Source organism: Lonchura striata, chromosome 2, assembly GCF_046129695.1.
Source record: "Lonchura striata isolate bLonStr1 chromosome 2, bLonStr1.mat, whole genome shotgun sequence".
In the NCBI taxonomy this organism is placed as follows: Eukaryota; Metazoa; Chordata; class Aves; order Passeriformes; family Estrildidae; genus Lonchura; species Lonchura striata.
The window spans coordinates 68,438,572-68,459,724 of record NC_134604.1 but is presented as its reverse complement, the minus strand read 5'-3'; the positions used below and the strand labels follow the sequence as shown (position 1 = coordinate 68,459,724).

General features: G+C 43.9%; 1 protein-coding gene across 10 annotated transcripts in view; it reads left to right on the top strand.

The window, feature by feature from the left end:
* MTUS2 (microtubule associated scaffold protein 2) overlaps positions 1-21,153 on the top strand; it is a 268,374-nt gene that overhangs the window by 242,311 nt on the left and 4,910 nt on the right. For all 10 annotated transcript variants that reach the window (XM_021541972.3, XM_077781450.1, XM_021541971.3 and 7 more), the window contains 7 exons: positions 1,407-1,473; positions 8,270-8,484; positions 11,928-12,033; positions 13,791-13,864; positions 15,318-15,416; positions 15,757-15,876; positions 18,161-18,258. In XM_021541972.3, the coding sequence (XP_021397647.2) occupies positions 1,407-1,473; positions 8,270-8,484; positions 11,928-12,033; positions 13,791-13,864; positions 15,318-15,416; positions 15,757-15,876; positions 18,161-18,258 (779 nt within the window). The remainder of the gene's footprint in view (positions 1-1,406; positions 1,474-8,269; positions 8,485-11,927; positions 12,034-13,790; positions 13,865-15,317; positions 15,417-15,756; positions 15,877-18,160; positions 18,259-21,153) is intronic.

The following is a 21,153-nucleotide window of genomic DNA, read 5'->3' as shown; positions in this document are numbered from 1 at the left end:
TCAAGCCTTCAAGGCTCTCAAATCAGTTCAGTTTATCACTCCATTTGCAGCAAACTTTCTGGAAAGGGTGTCATTTGGATCTGGTGGAAACCATCCCAAAAGGACAATATGTAAAGGATTAATTCAAATTCCAGATTCCATTATTCTGGTATTACCAGAAATAAAGTTGTGTTACTTCTCTTAAAAGAGTTAAAAGTTAAGTGCAGGAAAAATACACAGAAACATTAAGTTCCAATTTTTTTTTTTCCACTTTCATTTCTGTAATATAGATCTGACTTGCTATCTTATCTGCTATGTATCCTGCAGCCAAACTAATCCTGTCTATGCCCTAGATTTTTATTAGCCTTGCTTGCTCAATACAGAAGGATTTGGTTTCTAGGACTCCTTTAAATTCAATTTACTACTGTAGTGCTTTTTCTCTTGAATATGATTTTTCTTTAGTGTCCTTTAAGGATTCTTGACCTTTTCTTACCCAGGACATATTTATAGTAACCTGATCTAGTTTTATTAATCATTAGTGATCTTCCCAGCAGGGTACTTTCCTTCGTCTTCTTTCTAATATGATTCATGATACATCCCAGTTTAAAGTGCCCATATGATTGAACCACTATGCTGGGATTTATTGTACTAAATCAGCCTCCAGTGGATAGAGATAAGAATTTTGTCAGTTTGCACATCACTAGTCAGATATCTGCTGTCAAAGTCCTTGCATTTTGGTAATAACACCTTAACACTGCTCATGTAAATACATTTTCATTTTCCTTTAGCCAATTCATCCATTTTACTCCTTAAATATTCAGATTTATTTTGAGACTAGTCAAAGAAAGAAGCCCTAATAAATAAAATCACAGAAATAGATGTGGAGATAGGCATGAACATCAGGTGATTGGTGGTGTTTGTATGGGAATGCTCACCATGCATAAAATTGTGTGAATACAGCAATCTGCTCTGTAAGTTTCACTCTGTGAACAGATTAATACAATTGGAGGTGGTTAAAGGTAGGCTTAATGGAAGAAAAAATTTAACAGTTTTAATAAATCCATATTGTACATGCAGTCCAGCCATAAACGATACACAGACTGACCACAAAATTATAAAAAAATACAGATGTATTTTTAGACAGATAGGTGTTAATAGCGTATTCTGCACTGTTGTGTGCACATGACTGTGTGTACATGTACTTGTTGACATACAAAGTACTTGTAGCCTAAGTTTGATTTAAAAACTGAGTGAGTTCATTATTAATCCCACTCCCCTCCTCCCCCACAAAAAAAAAAAAAAGAAAAAAAGAAAAAAGGTACTATGAGGAATCAGTCTAATCTGCTTTACTAAATGAACATGTGAAAGTGCTTATCTGGGATAAACCTGGATACTATACATATTTCTCTCTCTTTTTCCTTAAACAGAATGAAAATGCCCTTGTGAAAATGAAGGAGTTAGGAATCGAGCTTGCAAAGATCAGGGAGGAAGTTGGTAAGTAGTACAAGAAAAGTAACAACAAAGTGATTTTCTCACTTTACATGAAAGCAGTTATTATGATTCCCTTTGACCTGATCCTGGGGAACTTCCATACATGTGATGAAGTGTTTTCTGAAGCGCACTGGCCAAGGGTTTTGTGACTTTGCAGGGAACTTTGATTTCACCTCTTTGCTGTGCAGATGAGTTCATCACCACACACTGGAGCAAGCTGGGCATCATCTTTGTTAAACAAATTGTTCTCCATAAATCCATAGCTTCTGTGCTCAAACACCAGCACTACTGAGCAGAAAGCACAGTGTGATGAGAAGTGGGAGCTTGGGACCATTGCCCAGTGACTGGGAATGCATCATCTTATGAACATTGCTGTGTTTTGCAGTTCAGCTACAAACCAAAGGACACCAAGCTTGGAATTTGCTTGTTAATATCTCTGAGGTCTCTTCCTGGTTGAAAGACAGAAAGAGCAATGCCTCCTTTTTGTATTGTGTATTCCCTGTATACCTGCATGCCCCTCTTCCTTTTTAGTTTCTGATCTAGACAGGAGAGAGAGTGTAAAAATACTGCCATTCCTAAGAGATAAGATGGGCTTTTGCTCTGGCTTCAGCCAACAGGCTGAGTACTTCTGGGCTTAAATCTCTCCAGAACGAGTGTGATGTTTGGTTCATCTACCTCAGGGCAAATGGATAGCAGGACCACTGCATCAGGAGACACCCTGAGTACCAACTGGTGTTGAAGCCACTGATGAGTGGAGCTATGAACAGGGGAACTTCTCAGCTTTCCCTGCATGTGGGAGCCCAGTTCCTGGGTCACCCATTAAGCACAGATTGTGTCATGTGGCCAGAGCATGACATGGCCAGCAAGGAGGCTCAGGCCAAATGCCTGTGGGATATGCAGAACTGCAGATCCTCCCTGTGCTTTTCCTTCACCTTGTCCATGACAGCCCACTTGAGAAAAGCTGAGCACAGCCCTTTTCAGATGCCCAATAGCTTGTGTTCCCTGCTTTGCTCCTCTGAAATGCTTTGGCTGATTATCATTTCATAGAGAGCTTTAGTGTCCTGATGGCCAGTGCATACTGCAGCAATAGTAAAACAGGTTTCCAGTTATTCCCTGATGCCTGCCTTCCTCCATCCTCTACTTCTCTACAGCTCTTACAGAAAAGTTGCCACTGGTGCTTTCTTCAGGCAGGGCACATCTGAAGTTCTCAGTTCAATAGCCACTTCTCATTTGAAAGCCCTACCTCAATCTAGCAGGTTGGGTTTGCTCATTTTCCTGAGTGCTTTTTTAAGTGGCGGTGACATGGGAAGGAAAGAGAGGTTCGGTGCTGAAGAAAAAGAGCTCTGCTTCCATTTACACCATGTTTGTACAGCTGAAGTGAGTACAAATTCCTGGTGGTTTTGCTGGAAAAGAGAACTTTGCCAAGGGTATAACTGCATGTCAGTTTTGGGGTCACAGAAGAGCAGCAACAGGAGATCACTGCTCTGCCTGCCCTTGCCACTGCCCTTGAAATGCAGCAATAGACACCTCCTCTGCACAAAGCTGAGGCCTCATGGCATATGTGGGGACAGTTTTGGTAAGAACCACAGACACCCCAGAAGAGCAGCTTCAGCTGTACTGCTCCAGAAGGGAGATAAACTGTAGATGTGTATGGGCTTTCATCATCAGAATGGGAAAAGATGGTGTGATAATAGAGTCCTTTCCTCAGTGGTCCTGTGGGCATGTGTAATGGAGAGGAGTCATTACAGGCCACTTCATCCTCCCATCACTCTGGGAGACATGGAGATGCTGAGCAGAGGCTGTTTGAGAGTGACACAAGTGCCTGGTCACCTTCTTGAGAGAGGTAATCCTCTCTGTGCAACCCTGAGATTCAACATGGCCAGCTAGAAGCACTCCCACCAGGGATGAACAAAAAGATGAACATGTGCAGGTACTGCACTTCAGCAGAATGTGAAGTAATTAATTAGCAATAAAAATCTTAGTATGTATCCCTAGATATCCCTAGTATCCCAGGTCCCATATCCTATTACATATGAAAGGTAAATGACTATGCTTTCTCGTATAAGTCAAAAATTGCTGCACAGTCTGTTTTCCTTTGGTATAAAATTACAAAACTTAATTTTGTGAAACAACCAGTGTTTTAAAACTGTGGAGGAGGTGAAATGGTAAATGCCATGTACATGAGAGCATTTCTCATCAGTGCAGCTCTTTGCAGTCTCTAAAGCAGTTCAAGCTGAGGTTATTTGAGGAAAATACCACGCTCCAGCACGGTGTGGATGAATGGAGGCAGAGATCTCTGAGGTTTGCTCTTGGGGAAAGAGGTTTATTGGGGGTGCAGAAGGTTCTGCCTCGTGCTCCCAGACACAGCACGTGGCCGGCCCTGAGAGGGTGGAGGAGGGGAGAGACAAAGGGATGCTCTAGGAGAGGGGAAGCTCCAAGGGAGGGGAAGTTCCAGGAGACGGGAAGAGGTTCCAAGAGACCACGTGGCCCCTCAAAGCCTCCTTATCAGGAGAGCTTCGAGGTGGGTTGGGATGAGGCATATCCAATGGGGCTACATGCACTAATGTTTTAGGGGAGGGTACAGAGGTGTGGGATGAGCCCTTTTGCGGGGTGGGATGGAACAGTCCATTTTACCCCAGGACTCATCCGAAGGCAGGGGTGTCATCCGGCTAGCTGGGAGAACTGTTCTCATCCTAGCTGTATTATTTATGAACAATCATATTTATCTATCATCTGCAACAGTTATTCCTGCAGATGTGGGTGCTACTGGACACATGCAGCCCACCTATGCTATAGGAGAATTATTTTGGTCTCACTATCAGATGAATCAGTGTGTTGTACAATATTGTACATTATTTATGCAAATGAAGAATGAAACAGTCCTTTATTTAACAACAGCAATCTTGGGTGATTCTATGAAGAAATTCAGGGAAAATCAGAGCACGTTAGTTTGACTACAACCAAACTCTAGTTCTGACTTGCCTCCATCACTTTAACAAGTAGTTTTTCATTAATTTAAAAATAACTAGTCCAGTTAAACAGCATGGGTGTTGGTCAGAAATTCATGATTTCTCATGTGTAAATTCACCATGTCAAACTCACTGATGCAAATGCCTGAACAAATCAGTAAAACAAGGCTGGACTAGCCAGTTTTGATACAGGCCGTGAGTCAAACACTTAGTTGTTTAGGCAATAGCTGTAATTCAGAGTTATAATTCAGGTGGTGAATGTGCTTGGTTTTCACTGCATGCAGTCTTTAACTTCAACAGAATCTACAAGATTCTGCTATGCAAAGCAATGAAACTGCAACTGGGTTCTCTACCCACTGTTCAGAAAAGTTAGAATATGTGTTTAAGGAAAATTCTTGTGGTAAATAAAACCATTGCTGAAGCAATAGCACCAATGGACCATGTGTAAAAAATAGTTTAGGGAGACCTGCATCCTTCTGGAGCCAGGCAAAATATTGAGGTCAGACAACACTGTCCACTTTTGCCCCCAGCCCTCCTGTGAAAGTATCACACCACATCTGAAACCAGCATGGGTGAAATAGGAAAGTGATTCTCCCTTCCCAGTCCTGGGGAGGAATCTTGGCCTCTATAAACACTGAGGGACTTGTTATTTAAAGCCATAAGGTTTGCTCATGTATTTTACTAGAAACACCAAAGCTAGGAAAACATGACAAGCAATCGTTCTACACTCAAGAGACCGACCTTTATAAATTATAAATATAAGCACTTTTCAGCTGCAACACTGAGTCTCTTTCAGTAAAGAGATTTTGAATACCAGCTGTTTCCCTTCAATCTAGTGGAAATTAAATGTCAAAATTACCTGCTCCTTCACTATCAGACCAGTGACGTGAAGTGTGTTGAGAGGAGGTATGGAGGTGCATAAAAAACCTAGACGAAGGAAAGGCAATGAGATGTCAAGTTTAAAATTTGTATTATCTGATTTCTCAAGCATTTCAAAGCCAAAGCCTTTGTGCTATCTCCTCCTGCATATGCTTCCCAGTCAGAGAACTCTTAACCTGAGTGCAGTAGCTGTGTGATTTGTCTGTGATTTTGGGGCCAAGTGTCAGGAAGAAGAGCCCATTTCTCATGTCAGAAGGAAACAGTCCCTCTGTAAGGCCACAAGACACCAGCCCCCAGTTCCCACAGAAGCTGCACTCCTGAATGCAAAGTGCCAGGGCTGGGGAGGCTGCACTGTGTCTGCAGCTGTGTGTGGTGGGGGAAGGAAGGTCAGTCCAGTAGTGACTTTTCCCTCACCTCCCCAGCCCAGCCTGAAGTGGGTTTTGCTCATCTGTTGCACACTCAGTGTTCAGGGAGTAGGAAAGCTGCAGTAGCTGGTCTCATTTAACCCAGAACATTGTCATCCCAGGAAATGACACCTTGTGCCAGTCATTTCCAGCCTGTAAGCAGGAATGGAGATACCTACAGAGAAGGCAAAAGAAAACCAGGGTGCAACTCTCCAAAACAGACCAGTAATAGTTGTGCTCTGCTTGTCTTGCTCCATGTCAGTAATACATTCATATAACTTTTCAGAGTAATTTTTTTTCTTCTTTTCTACAAAAGTAGCTTGTTTTAACAGTATCCCTGTCTTGATGCCTGAAAGCTAAATTCACAATTTTCCAGCAGCATCAGTAGGTCATCTGTTCAGGCATCTGTTATGGGGTCCCTGCTGGAGATGGCCCAGCTGTTTCACCAGGACCACACAGCTGGCTCCAGCAGGGCAGGCTCTCCCACCCTGGTTCCTGCTCCCCGGGCAGCAAAGCTGCAGACCCTTGGGTTCCACAGGTGTTGCCTTCTGCTATGTCTGTCCCAGGAGATCTAGGCCCAAAGGTCCCTCTCCCTGCTAAGAAGAGATTCAGTTTTCCCTTAACACTTCAGTCCCCAGCCTCATTTGTCTTAGTCTGAGACTTATGGTACAGATCACTCCTTCTCATTAGAGGTGTTTTCCTTTGGTATAAAATCACAGAACTAAATTTTGTGAAACAACCAGTGTTTTAAAATTTTGATCAGCAGAATGTGAAATTGTATAGGGCAAATTGCCTCATTTGCTGCCTCCAGCATCATTGTTGGGTGTATGGGGAACATGCCATGCAAGCTCACTTTTCCTACTTCCCTCTTCCCTCTATTTTGCACCTGCATCAGGGTCTGAATTGTGAAGAGTCTTGTATTTCAGATTACAGTATATGTTTCAGATGGACTTTCTGTTGGTTAGAGCACATTGTTTCATTTCCCAGCCCTCCCTGTGTGCTCAGTAATCACATTAGAGAGTCTGGAGAGAGATGGAGTTCATTACATCCCCTATTTAAAGCTTGAGTAAGTTTGAATTCTACTGAAGGCAGAGCTGCAGGCACAACCCCTCCTGTTTTGGGATCACTTTACATGCCAAAGAAAATAAAAAAGGAAAAGGCAATAGAGAGAGTTTAGAGCTATAACCCATACTGCCAGAAGACAAGACATTCCAGCTAATGTGCTATTCCATTCTGGTTGTAGGGCAAGTGGGAAAGCTTTCTGTGTGCTGCCACTGAGGTGCTAAACTCACTGGTTTACTCTCTTTCCATAAGGAGCAGATAGCTTGATGGGGGATACAGTGCTCCAGAAAATATCAGGATCAGAACAGGAGCCCAGCAGTGCTCATCTGTCTGGACATACTGAGCAAGTCTGGTGTCCAGTAAGTGTGGAAGCAGAGCTCTAAACAAAGTGAAAAATAGTTATGTGGAGAAGGGAATGGTTAACTTGTGTGTCAAACTACCTTGGCATGGGTGCACCCAACATAAGCTGCGGGTACAGCACTGGTAACTTGGACAAATTGTTATCCTGAGAAAAATGAGCACAGTCTGACACTGGAGTAGAAAGAGGCAGGAAGATACAGATATTGAACAAATATGTTGTCATAGGATAAATATGGGTTTGAAGCATTCAGCAGGGAGACAGCTGCTCCCAGTTCTCTGACTTGCAGTGCCGTACTGGTCTGTGCATGGCACACGCATTTTGAAAGGCAAGGGAAGGATAAATATGCAGTCAGTTTTTTCAAAACTTCATCATCTTTCTAAATCAGCTATGGGTCTAAATCAGAAAGAAGATCTAGCAGTGACATTAGAAGCCCATTTCTCCTTCTTTGATGTTCTGAATGTTATGGTCATGATGATTTTAATCACTTCTTACCTGTTAGATCTTTACAAGTGAGCAAACTTGCTCTGTTCATGTACTTGCCTGATCTTGTCCAGCTTGCATCTAGTCTTCAATATCTGGATTTTTTTTAAAGAATAGTTGTTCTTTAACAAAGCGAAAGGCTGAGGACACAGTGTTTGTGACATTGCTTTCCTGGCACCTGGGGGACAATAAAGGTGAGTAACCAAATGGGGAAATGGACTGATTTTCCTTGATAGAACTGTTGGAAAACAGTGGTGTGAATTCTGACACATAGTCACTGGGTTAGTTCACTAGAATAAAAATTTCACACTTTCTGATTGCCTTCAGTATCAGCCTTTCATTGTACTCTCTGATACCATGAAGCACACAAGATAATGGTTTGAATACAAAAATATTTTAAGCAAGTGTGCATTAATGGATTTGAATGGTCCTTGCTGGAGCTGGAAACAGATTTATGGGATGAGCAGCTTTGAACAGCTCAAAAATGGGATGTGTGAGATACAAATCCTTCTGGTCAAGTGGTCAGTCATATCCCTTGTATAACAGAGTGGGAGAGAAGCACCAAGCTCATTGCTCTACTAACAGGGCCAATGCCACGGCTTGGTCCTGGGCACTGTGAGGACTGTGTGGTCTTGTCTCCACAGACCTCAACGCGGCGAGATGGAAGAAGCTGCTGAGCGAGAAGGAGGAGCTGGAGAGGCGCTTTGAGGAGGAGGGGAAGCAGCTCCGCAGGCAGCAGCAGGAGGAGATGCAGGCATTGGAGCAGAGGCTGCAGGAGGAGTACAAAGCCAAGAAGGAGAGCCTGCAGGAGCAGCACAGGCTGCAGCTGGAACAAGCCAAATTGCAGCATCAGGATCAGGTCAGTCTCCACCTGGTGCCTTTGAAGAGTAGCCCATTCTAGTACTGATTGGGTTCAGGTAATGAAATACATTGAACACTGCAACATGAAGACACTGGCAATGAGTTATGAGTGGAAAAATGTAATACTGAATATCATTACTGCTCTTTCTCCCTATTAGTTCCACTATTTTTTCTACACACTAGTCTATTATATTGCCATGCTGATGTTTTACAATAAAAATATTAAGATTAGCTCTGCTGCCCACACATACTTGCTCCTCAACTCACCTATGTTAGTCAATTTATGACTAAAACCAAGGTTTATAAGAACCTGCTCCACACAGGTAAGGCCAGCAGAGCCAGCCCATTGTTATTTGCTGGCTAAAGGGCAACACAGTGAAGTGATAGCAACCATGCAACACATGCTGCCTAAGCATCAAGCATGTGATGCATTCCACAGATATCACTGATTGCTGCCCCACCACTTAGTCTAATCTCTTGGACTGTACATCCCAAGTGTTTCTCCTTGCTTTGCTTTCCATGTGTAGACAAGAATATTCTCACAAACAGCTACTTTTGTCTGGTTTTGTCAGAACAAACACTGTAACTCAATGCTACTGGGCTGTTTTCTCCTGGACAAACTACCTATTTCTGTCAATGAACTGATTTCTAAAGATGTATTAGGAAGTGCTATCAAATAGGTCTTAATGTTCTAAATCAGATTTTAAAAATTATTTCTCGGTAAATGGTTAGAACCTATGCTGAGCCACATCTTTTGGTTCTCATTTCAGTTTATGCAAGTTGGTTTTCTTGCAATGCCCTTCAAAATTTCTGCTTTTCTTTCTGATATGAAGGAGGGGTTGTGTTCCCAAAAGCCATGACAATTTTTGTCCTTGCACTGTGTCAGTGTGTCAGTCTGCCTGGTAGAAGATGTTGGCTCAAGCTGCAAAGTTTTACCTCTCCTGGATCACCTGACATCAGCATTTGTGAAGGAATTTGTTAATTTTTTGCTGAAATAGCTTATAGCTTAGCCCTGCTACTCTTTGGAGTGTTTCTGCAAGCTCTCAAGACCACAAGAACAGATCCTGATTATTCTCCTCTCAAGCTGATCAATGCAAGAAAACTGTTCAAAATCATTGTAGGACTTGACTAGAATTTTTCTTATGTTTTCATCTGTTGTGACTCTATTAATCATCACAGAGGAGCAGTGGAAGCACATCCTTCCCTCTGTGGGGCAAATAGTTCTTGGTTTGCTCCAGAGATGTGTGTTCCCTGATTATTGAAAATAACACAAACATTCCTCTCCATTGCTTTGAAAGTGCTTCTGCGACCCTAGTATCTCAGAGTTTCAGCCCACATTTTCAACTCTTACTTCAGTTAACATGATGAGGTTTAGCAGGTTTTCCCTTTGAATTCCTCCTCTGTATACCCATCCTGTGTAGAGCTCTCTTGGACCAGTGGAAGCTGACAGACCATGCTGGAAAGCTGTTCACTGATGTTTCTTGACCAAGGAAATGGAGCTCTTGCTCTGCATATGAGAAAAGACTTGTGCTTGAGCTGCCTATCTGCATGAGGGGGATTTGAATTTGCATTCTTGAAGGCAATAACAATAGCAAAATCCTTCTGACCATGGATCTGCATGTATTTCTGTAGCCATAAATCTAATTTGGAAGGTTCTCATCCCACATTCATGGTTTCCAGTCACAGCTTAAACTTCCATGCTGTGTTGCTTCAGTCACCACTGAAGCAGTCACCACTATGAGGTAGCTGTTACTTGTTTGGAGACACCGTTCCTGTGTCAGGTTTTGGAGGCTCAGCTCTCTCTGAGGAGGTAGCAGAGCATGAGAGCCAAACTCCTCACAAATTGATCTTGTGTGCCAGTGCATTCTTACATCTCCTTGCAGCTAAAGGCAGAATGAAGGCTGTGATCTGTCTTGCCAGTGTTTCTCACTTGAGATGCTCAGCTCAAGCTGTTTTGCCCAGCAGTTTAGTGAAATTCTCCCACTAGAGCTCCTCTTGATTTTACTTTATTAATAGTCTTAAAAAACCCACCTGAGGTACTTTCCATAGCCAGAAATAAACATGACTTGTGTTAAGTGGGGTGATCAAGCTTACAGAGTAAGTTATTAGCATGCAAGAGAGCTGCTTCCCAGTGCCAAGTTGACTATCTGCCATGAAAAACTGCAGACAGGACGTCACACTGGAAGATTAAAGAAAGCCATTTGGGATGGGGGTATGAAACACATAGAAGGCAGCAAAATCCCAACAAATAATTTGGGGTATATTTAATTGACTTTATAGATAAATAACTTGTCAGGGATGTGGCAGCAAGAGGAGAACCCTTCACCTTCTGAGGGTGTGGGCATTGAGGATAATCATTCCAGGAGGTGCTGTTGAGTTGAGAAGAAATTAGAGTACAAATAAAGGCTTCAGCAAGGGCAAGGTAAAGAACAGGGTAATGCTCATGGGGCTTCAGCTTACAGACATCATATACAAGGACACTGTGCTCTGGGAAAAGCCAGGTGATAGTCCTCACCCCATTAGCAGTCCTTTGAGTCATCTGCCCGCCACCTTTCTCAGCTCTGTCATGCAATACATCAGCAGGCTGAGTCCCCATTATTTTGCAGTTTTTCGCCACTGGGTTATCTTCCACATTATTATGAAAATTAGTCTGGATAATTTTAAATTCCATGTTAAATGCCCAACTTTCATTCTAAGAGCATGTTTTCTCCAACATGGTTGGAAATTTGGCTTCTGCTGAGTTACCTAATACATATGTTTGACAACTAAAAGCAGTGAAATTACATTTATTCCAGTCAAGGCAAACTTAGCTGCAGTAAACTTCTACCATTATTTACATAACTGTGAGCAAATAAAGCTGTTTAGAGTCAAGTCACTTAGCCATGAACAGAACAGCTGTTTCACTGTAAATGTAAAATAGTTTGATCTTCTGCCTTGCCAGATATCACAGATAATATTGTGTTAAATGTAGGGTATAACATCACCGTGGTTACAAACCCCAAAAAATCAAATTGCTGCATTGCATTCAGAAAGTGCTCTGGATCACTGACTCAATCTTGATCAGATTTCTTATTGTAGTTCCTTTAATGATTCATATCAAAAGACCATCATTAGGGATCTCACTTTGCCTTTAGCCAAGTCTAGTAGCAAACAATGGAGTCCCAAACCCAAAAGGTGCTCTGGAACACAGGCTGCCCACAGCCCTCTTCAGCTGCACTCCTCATTCCCATGATGGCTGTGGGCTGTGTGGTCATTATTATAATTTAGATTAATGGAATGTTGAGACTTTTGAACATTTAATAAACAGCATCTCCACCTAAGGGGTTTTTGACTGTTTGCTTTCTTATGTACCTCTTCATCACCATTAAGCTAAAAGAACAAAAATACCATCAGCAGTGACTAACCATGAGTCCATGTCTGTGCTCACTGTTGCTGGAACAGGTGGAAGATCTCACAGCTGTACATGAAGCTGCAATGTCACAGCTGGAAAATAACCACATAGTGGCCATTACAGTACTGCAGGATGAGAATGACTGCAAGATTCAAGGTAAGCCAAAGACAACTCAACAGCTACACAGCAGTTCCAGAGCAGGAATTAATGCTGTAGTGAGACTGTGCTTCTTCCTCCAGAGCAGATTACACAGAACATTTGTTTTGGTGTAGTGCTTTCATGCTTTCAGATTCATGCTAGGGCAGAGGGAGAGATGTCTGCAGTCTACAGCATCTAACTTTGACCTGAGATTATCTGAGGGGAGTCTCTGGGTCAAAGATAAGGCTTTCTCTGTGTGTTGCTGAAAATAGAATCCAATTCCACATCACTTCTCAACATGCTTTTTCAAGAGCCTAATCCTCAGATTCTCAGAAGGATAGAGCTCTTGGGATATCCCTGAATTTAGGTGCTCAAATACCCACAGGTGCTTCTAAAAACAGCTTCCAAAATTTCATTATTTCCAGCAGCAAAATTCCATTATTTCCAGCAGGTCTACTCAGTCTGGCCATGCTGAGTAGACCAAAGCCTCTCACTGGTGCAAATCTGCACCTCAGCACTGTTACCTTTATTTTGCATTAGAGTTTGTCACAGGATTGATGCTACAGACAGAGCTCTTCCCTCCCTACTAGTTCAGTGTCTAAACATATGCCTTTGTGCATGCTTTAGTTGACATTTAATATTACAATCTACCTATTTTTTCCTACATTTTCCTACATTTTAAATATCTCTAGCAGATTTTCCCATGTTTCCTAGACTAAGCCAATTTGCTTAGCTCTGCATTGTGTCAATTAGAGACACGGTCCAGAGCATAACATGAACTGAGGAACAGTCTATTCTCCTCTCTCATGGCCAGAGAAGGTATCTACCATAGCATTTGTAAATTCTTGCTTGAGGATATTCTTGCATCTCCATTTTTTTTAGTATTTTTTGATGGTAAAGTTCAGTTGCAGTTCATCAAGGGTCTGGTGGCCAAAGATTGTTCTCCCTGCTCCTGGTGCGGGTGTGAAATGCCCTCCTGTGCCTGGAAAAGGCACTGCAGCGCTGCGCGCCGCTGCGCTGCGCCCCGCACTGGAGCCATGTGTCACACCTCGCTGCTGGGACTGCTGCTGAGCTGGGCTTAGAGGGCAGAACCCATGGCCTTGGCAGGGAAAACACCAAAAACACAACGCCCATATACTAGCTGTTACTCCTGCACTGAATGATGATTTGATGCTATTGCTTTAGAGATTGAACTTTATTTCTCTTTCTCTATTGCACTTTTGGTTATTAGTATGCACAGGGTGAGTTATTCTAGCAGAAAAGCCTTTAATCAAGTTTTTTGTCTTCTCCATCTCACTACTGGAATTAATCTCTTAGCTCATCTACCACAGCTTGGGGAGAAGCACTGTCATTTGTATTTTTGCATCTCAGGTGGTGGCCCTCCTCTCTATCCCCCCAAAGGAATTGCAACCCAAGCTTTTAAATGTATCCAATTTTAAATAATTTGATCTAGGGATTCTCACTCTGAACTGGTAAATGGCCCATTGTCAGACTAACCCTTTTCGGATCAGAGTGCCTGGGAGCTGAGAATTCTACGCAGTTCTGGAAAATCCAAATCTGGTCACATAGAAACAGAGGTATCTGCAAACAGTGAAAGATCAGGAAACTGATGTTCAGAACAATTTACCTAAGGTCACAGAACATATTGCTACCAGTTTCCTATTCCATGTCCTAAAACTGCATCCCAAATTGCACTTGGCTCATGACATGTGTGCTCTCAGACCCTGGTTTGCTGGACTACACTCAATAATGTCATATCTGTGTAACTTCCCCAGAACTGAATACTGCTCACAAACTGGAAAAGGCACAACTAGAGGAGACCTTTGAAAAGCTGCGTCTGTCACTCCAGGTTAGCAGTTTCTTTATTTCCCACCCTGTAATGGTGCTGGCGAGCAGCTGATGGGGCAGCCCCAGACATGCTGCCCACTGCCAGCACACCAGGCTCTTGCCTCCCACCAGCTCTGGTACATCTTGTACTCTGCCTGTCCAAACTGAGATAGAGCAGCAAATCCTGGGGATTTTTCCTCCCGCTGGGCTGGTTCACAAGAAAGGGAAAACTTAAAGGGATTTAAAGGCATCTGGATAAAGAAAGAAGTGGTTTTTTTGACCCTGCTATCTTATGGAAAACTTGAGCTCTTCCCTGCTTGTTAGGAAGGACTCTGGTACCTGCAGTGGCTGAGAGCATCACCTTGTCTGCATGGTACCCACCAGCTGGCACCCCCAGGGCTCAGGAACTGTGACATCTCCCTGCCTGGCCCTGTGCCTGTGTCTGTGCTTTGATGGCCTCCCTGCTGCCCAAATGTGGGAAGCTGGTCCCACGCTGTAGACACATCTCCAGTCCCTGATGTGGGCTGCCCCAGGGCCGGCCCTGCTGTGCAGGCCAGGCTGTGCATGGCCAGGGTCAGCCCTGCACATCACAGTTCTCACATCCCACTGTCTAACACCAAGGTCAAAATCGTCTAATCCTTCTAAAAACTCCCTGCTGTTCTCACTCCCTAGATGAAGAAATCTCAAGGAGTGGAGGGCAGAACTGCACCCCTGTGACACAAGCTAAGGTTGGAAATGTATGAACAAGTAAAGATGCCAGAGCAATTAATGCAAGCCCTGTTTGATTTCACAGGCAGAGATGAATTACCATTTTTAAACGCCCTGACTAGCACATATTGTTGCACTGCTGCGACAGCTCGAGGCATGTCAGCAGTTTTGCAATAAGGGCTGATGTAATGTTCCAGACAAGAAATCACAACTGTGAAAGATAAAAATACCATCTTCACAGCAACTGTGGATTTTACAGGTGTTCTATAGACAGAAATGCCTTTGATGGTAACAGAAATATGATTGCTTAAAATAACATGTTGTTCCCATGTATAGCTCTGAGATGAAATGAGGATCATTTAAATTCCACACTACTAACTCATCATTGCTTGTTAACATGTTAGAAGCTCAGAAAGGGGAAGGGAACAGGTATCTCCTGCCTCATTTGGACTCTAAGGACCACATAAATGCATGTGATATAAATGCCAGCTCTTCCAAGGAAGGACATGTCTGTTCTCATCCAACACAAGGGTGATTTAGCATCAGCCACAGGTGTTACAGCGATTTTGTGATTCCCTGAGGCTTATCAAATACCCCTTCTCTGTTCAAGTGGCCTGACATAAAAAATATCACCTTACAGGGGTGTCTAGGCCTTATTTAGCTCCCCTGATAAACCACTGCCTGGTTTGGCAGTGCAGACTGACCGGTACGAATGTGAGTGGGCTGATAACACAGCTGATGTGTTAATTGGTGTGTTTCCCCCCCAGGACCAGATAGACACCCTCACTTTCCAGAATCAATCTCTTAAGGCCAAAGCAGACCGGTTTGAAGAGGCTCTGAAGAAAAACACTGAGGAACAGCTGAAGGTAGATGACAACTCTAACTCTACAGGCATCGAGAGACTTGTTTCTAAGTATTACACATCACCTGATTCAATGAAGAGCAATTGAATCCTCATTCCAGGGGCAGGGGGCAAGGTCCCAGCTGAGATCCCGAATATTGAGCTCTGAGGAAGAGTCACGAATCTTAGCCAAAGGGGTGTCAAGAAGAAAAAATCGGAGGTCAAATGGGTGGCAGAGGACCAGGTCCACGTAGTTTTTGCACCACTGATTCTCCTAAACCACAGTGTTACACGGAGGAATCTCTGTCTTATGGCTGAAGATGTATGTATGGCTGACATACTCAAATCTCTGATATATTTCCTAGATTGTGCGAGCTCCATATCTACACTTAGAAAAAGATTTGAAGAGCTTAAAACATGTTCTGGAAATGAAGAACCTCCAGATTCACCAGCAGGAGAAGATGATTATGGAGCTGGAAAAACAGGTGAGTTGTCATTTTTCCTACAGAGGAGACATCACAGAGGTAATAAAGAAGTTTGGTTATTACAGCAGATGGACTTAAGAGAGGTGAATACCCACATGAGGTTGGGGCAAAACACAGTCAAAGAGGTTCACATCCATCAATCTGGATTGCAAGGTGGGTGGCGGAGGAAGAATGGAGGAAAGGGAAATCTGTGGTAGTCCAGGGGACACCAGCCTGCACCACATGCCCCTACAGGAATCAGGTAACCTTTTAGGGCTGGAGAGGGCACATGGGGAAAGATTGAGCTATGGTGTGTCTTGCTGCTGCTCCTGTAGGCATTTAGGGAGCCATGTGTGGATTAGCAATACTCAACAAGCAGTCCCTAGCAAGGCTTACTGTACAAGAGGTCTCTCCAGTAATGCTTTTCTGAAGGCTATGCTGTTTTCTCCTCCTTTGCTTGTGGGATTCCCTGATGAAGAACTCCCCAATTCACCATCAATTACATTTTTTTTTTGTGGGAAAGGGGATTCATTTTGTACAGCACAACCTGCAGTGACAGTAAAATACAGTGTGGTGACAGAATGAGGCAATACCTCAGCTGGGAGCTGTGGCAGCTGGTTCAGCACAGCATTCAGCAAGATTTGTTTCCATTTACAGGGAAATTTGAGAACTCTGGTGATTATTTTGCTGAACAGATGCTTTAGTAAGTGGATGCAGAGAAAAGTGCCTCTTTGCAACTGAGGCTTATTATCTCTGCTCCTTCCAACGTGCTACTCTTGGAGCTAAGCCAGGATTTGGAAACACTGGGGGGAAAAAAATCCCAAACAACAGGCTATATAATTCATGGTCCTTTAGCTGCTTTTGCTCATTAACCACATACAAGTGCACAGTCCTGTTCCTGCCCTTTATCACAGTAAAACAATGGGTCTGCTGCAGCCCAAAGGCACAACTGCTTTCCATTTCAAGGTACATCTTTGTAAGTGCCAGAACACCTACAGGACATCTCCAAATGCTCTGGTGCCTCACAAGGGAGCAAGAGGGCATTTCAAACACAGGGTCAGCCTTGGCTCCTTGGCAGCTGAAAGGGAGGCTGGAAATGAAGGTTGCATAGCTACTACTTGTTAAAACTATTGAAGAAACAGAGAGAGAGCCCGTGATGGTGATTCCTCTCTCAGAGCAATTCAAAACAGGGCCAGAATCCAGGTGCTGCTCTAACAAAGTAAACTGGGACAGACCAGAATACCTGAGAATCAGGAGTATCCTTCACAATTACCTGCACAGACTGAAAAACACAACCTAAAACTGATGTCTCCACCATTAAATGTGACCTATTGCTATCCCCAGTGCACAATATTTTCGATCTTTATAAAAGGTTGAGAAATTCAATAACCAAGCTCACACAGAGATAAGGTTACCCTGTGCTATCTTATTTTCTTTCGGAAGTGTTGAATTCAGCAAAATTTTCAGCTGGAAAACCAAAGACTAAGGTGATAAAGTATGTCAAATTCAAAGCTTGGGGCAAACAGGGTACCTGAGACTGTGGAACATGCCTGTAAACATCTTATAATACACTGCTACTGATGTCCTCAAACTCTGCCCTTGAACTGTGCTGGTTCAAGCTACCTGTGGTTGGGAGAGGATTAATTTCAATTAATTACAGCTTAAAGTCAAATGTCTTGTGTAAGCCTGTCATTTAAGCTGACATTTTCAGCAGCAGTGAAAAGAGTCTTCAGAGGCCAGCCCACCTCATGAGAATGCAGCAGCGCTCTAAGGCTGCTGCTGGGCATCATCTGCCCTGGTGGGTGACTCCTCTCCATAACTGAGGAATCATGATTGTGGAGGCTGCTTGTCAGACTTAATGTCTGGAAGATGTACATCATCCCATCTTGCGTTCCTCCTTCATCACTCAACTGACCACTCATACTACAGTGCTGGGCAACTTTCTGTGCTGAGTGCTCCTCAGGAGTCACCAGCACTTTCTCCAATGTCTGGTAATGCTGGGTCCTTGGGGGACAAAAGTTGTGGAGCACCACTGGGGAAAACATCTATTTGCACTGAACAAAACTAAGACCTCCTCCTCCTCCTGCTCATGTATATGTAAGGGCTGGTTCTGCTCTGCCCCTGCTCAATTCAGCAGTTTGATGTGGCGGTGTGAGTCAGATCTCTAAGTCTCAGCTGCAGTCAAGAAAACCACCTCCACCTATCCTCAAGTTTTAGAAGTTGCTCCACAGGTTAATATAGAACAAATTATCTTGGATCGGGAGCTGAATGTTCTTCAGATTTAACAAACCTTCTTTTGCTGCAGGTTGAAAAAAATTTAAAGCTGGAAGAAAAAATCACCATGCTGCAACAGCAGAATGAAGAACTCAGAGCCAGGATTGAGCAAAATACTGTCATAACAAGGTTTGTGCTGGTATTTGCAATCTGTCTGAGCTTGAAAAGAGGCCCCAGGTTTTAATTGTCCAAGGCTGACACTTATTTCAGAAGAGGAAAACTTATTTCCCCCTGAAAATGTATTTGTGTTCTGCTCTGCTTGTCTTATTAAAAAATACTTTTACATTGAAGTTTGCTTCCTTTAACATAAGGAAGGCCATGTATCTGTCTATGCATTTCCATGATTTTGACACATGCTGAGAACAAGCTTACCATGGGTTCTGATTTCAATATCACTACCCTGAGATCTCTTAGTCAGTGGGTAATGAGGAAGCAAAATGGAAAAATCTTGGGAAAGACATCCTAAGGATGTCATTTTCACCCAGGCAGGATTAATCCTTGGGCAGATTTTTTCATCAGCACTGCCTTTTTGCAACCTTGTCACAATGGGACAAGGGTGACAAGGCTCCTTGTTGGGTGACATAAAGAGCAGGGTAGGATAGTCCCTGCCCCAGAGAGTTTATGTCATGCTGTAAGGCTGGAGAACACAGCTGGAGCCACGGAGAAGGGGTGCCAGAAGGGTAAACTAGAGCTGGTCTTGTCCCAGCACTGCAGCTACGTAGCTATCATGACATCCAGAAATGTCAATTTTTTGAACTGTCAGTGTCTCTTCTCTGATTTTAATTTTTGTCTTTCTCTTGCCTCATTTCTTAATGACTCAGCCTTTTGAAACGTCTTCAGCATAGATATTCTAACATTCAGATCAGGGTGAGGATTATATTTTCTCTCATCTGATTGTAAATACCTTTAGTACATACACGTTTCACTGTCTGACATGGGTGTCTACAGCATTTCTGTCCTGGGGGAGAAAAAATGTGTGTTTTTAAGGTCTGGTTCACCAGAGCAGTTTGAGATGCCTGCTTTTGGGCTGGATGAATTGTGGCCTGGAAGTGGCAGTCTCTCTCCACGCCTGACAGCAGCCAGGGTGCCTGGTTCAGCACTTGGCATCTCTGCATTGCAGCTCCCCGTCTCTGGCTGGGTGAACAGCCCCCTCCCTCCACTCCCTGCTGGCATCCAGCTGCAGCACTTTGCTTGTTGCCTGCAACTGCATAGGTACTGCTTTCAAAAACACCTTTTAGGAGAAATTCTGAGTTCAAAGTCAGCCTGGGAAGTCAACTTCAAGGAGAATAATTTTCAACAAGTAACTCTTTGGGGACAGCTGTGGGGCAGCTACACGGACAAGCCAGGGCTTTAAAGTTGGAGTTATTAAAGCATGCATTTTCCCAGCAGCAGTAACCACCCTGACTGCTGATTTATGTTGTACTGGCACTGTCTGGGCAGCACAGCATGAACTAGCTCAGGGAGCTGCCCTGGATTAGAGCTATTTCTGCCAGCTTGCAGTCTGGGTGTCCAAGCAGCTGTGGCAGCCCAGCAGCAGTGAGAGGAGGGAGGGGAAACACCAAAGCCAGTCTCTGCAGCACCGTCAGGAGGGGGTCCTAGAGGCACTGGGATGTGAGGGGTGCACCACAGATATATTTCCAATTAAGGACAAGGGCAGGTAAAAAGGGAAGGACAAGAGCCTTTCGGGTAGATCATGACCCAGTTTTGTATGCGAGAGCTCCACAGAGCCCCTGCTGGGACTTCCCCAACTTGAATAAATCATCTGATCTCCCAGCACTTCAGATCTTCCCTCCAAATCAACTAGCATTTTTTTTGGTCCTTTGGACTGGGGATGTATGAAGAAAGATAGTTTCCAATACCCAAGAGATCAAGGTGACTCTGCTAGCCACTGCTCACTCCACATTTCAGAACTTTCAGGGCTAGAAGAGACACATTCTTGATTATCTGAGCTATATTTCTCTAGGAATCAAGGCTAAAAAGGAAAAAATTCTTTAAAAATGTCTTTTAAACGAAGTCAGAAATACCAACCCCACCCTCTCACAGACTTCTGGTGAGTGGACCAGCAGTGCTACAGCCTTCAGGCTACACCCAGAAAAGCATTTGTTTTGTATGCATCCAAAATCCACACCCAGCTGCTGCTGAGCACTTAAAACACCTAGGGGAAGGTTGGGTTCCTCCCTGTATAGGAATGATCCTATAAAACTCTAAATTTCCAGTAAATCAGGTTAGGTGCCTGCCCAGAGCTGCCACAGGTTGATCACAGGAGGAGCTGGCTCTTGCCCAAGCATAGCGGGGCTGCAGAATCCTGGTGCTCCTGCATGCATCCTTTGGGACATAGGTGTTGTCAGCACATGCCCAAAACACGTCTCCATCAGGTCCCACAGTCTACTTGCCCTGCCCCATTTGTTTCAAAACCAGTCACCTGGCCAATGAGTGCAGACCCACTAAGGCTGTGGTGCCCATGGGAGATTTCCACGCCCAGCTCCAAAAAAGCCACGAAGTTACTGGGCACTTCGGGGAGAACAGCTCCCTGATCGTTACTGGTAAAGTTTCTCTAGTGTTGCAGTCAGGAATATAGGCTATTTTGGGACCAAGGAGGAAGGAGGTGGAGAAGGACCCATCATCTCATGACCCTTTATGGAGTAAAGGGAAAGCCTAGAAGCTGAGCTGTGTCCTGCATCAGGACATCAGCTGAAATTCAGAGCATGGAAAGGCCAGACTGCTTTTCCTTTGCATACCGTAGCAGCAAGTTGAAAAATTATGGATGCACCTGCACCTCTTTATACTTACTCTGACACTCCACAAGGCCAGGAAAAAAGGCTGGGGCCCATCCCACCATGGGTGCATCTGGAAGCGGAACCAGACACTGGGGGGAAGCTATGACTTGTAGAAATTACTTTCTCACCCATCAGTGGAGAGATCTGGAGATAGCTGTGCCACAGCTTTGGCAGCTCAGCCCTAGGGGCAGGGGTGGCTGCATGAATGCCACCATCTTTGCCCTGGAGCGCCTTACATGTTGTCCTG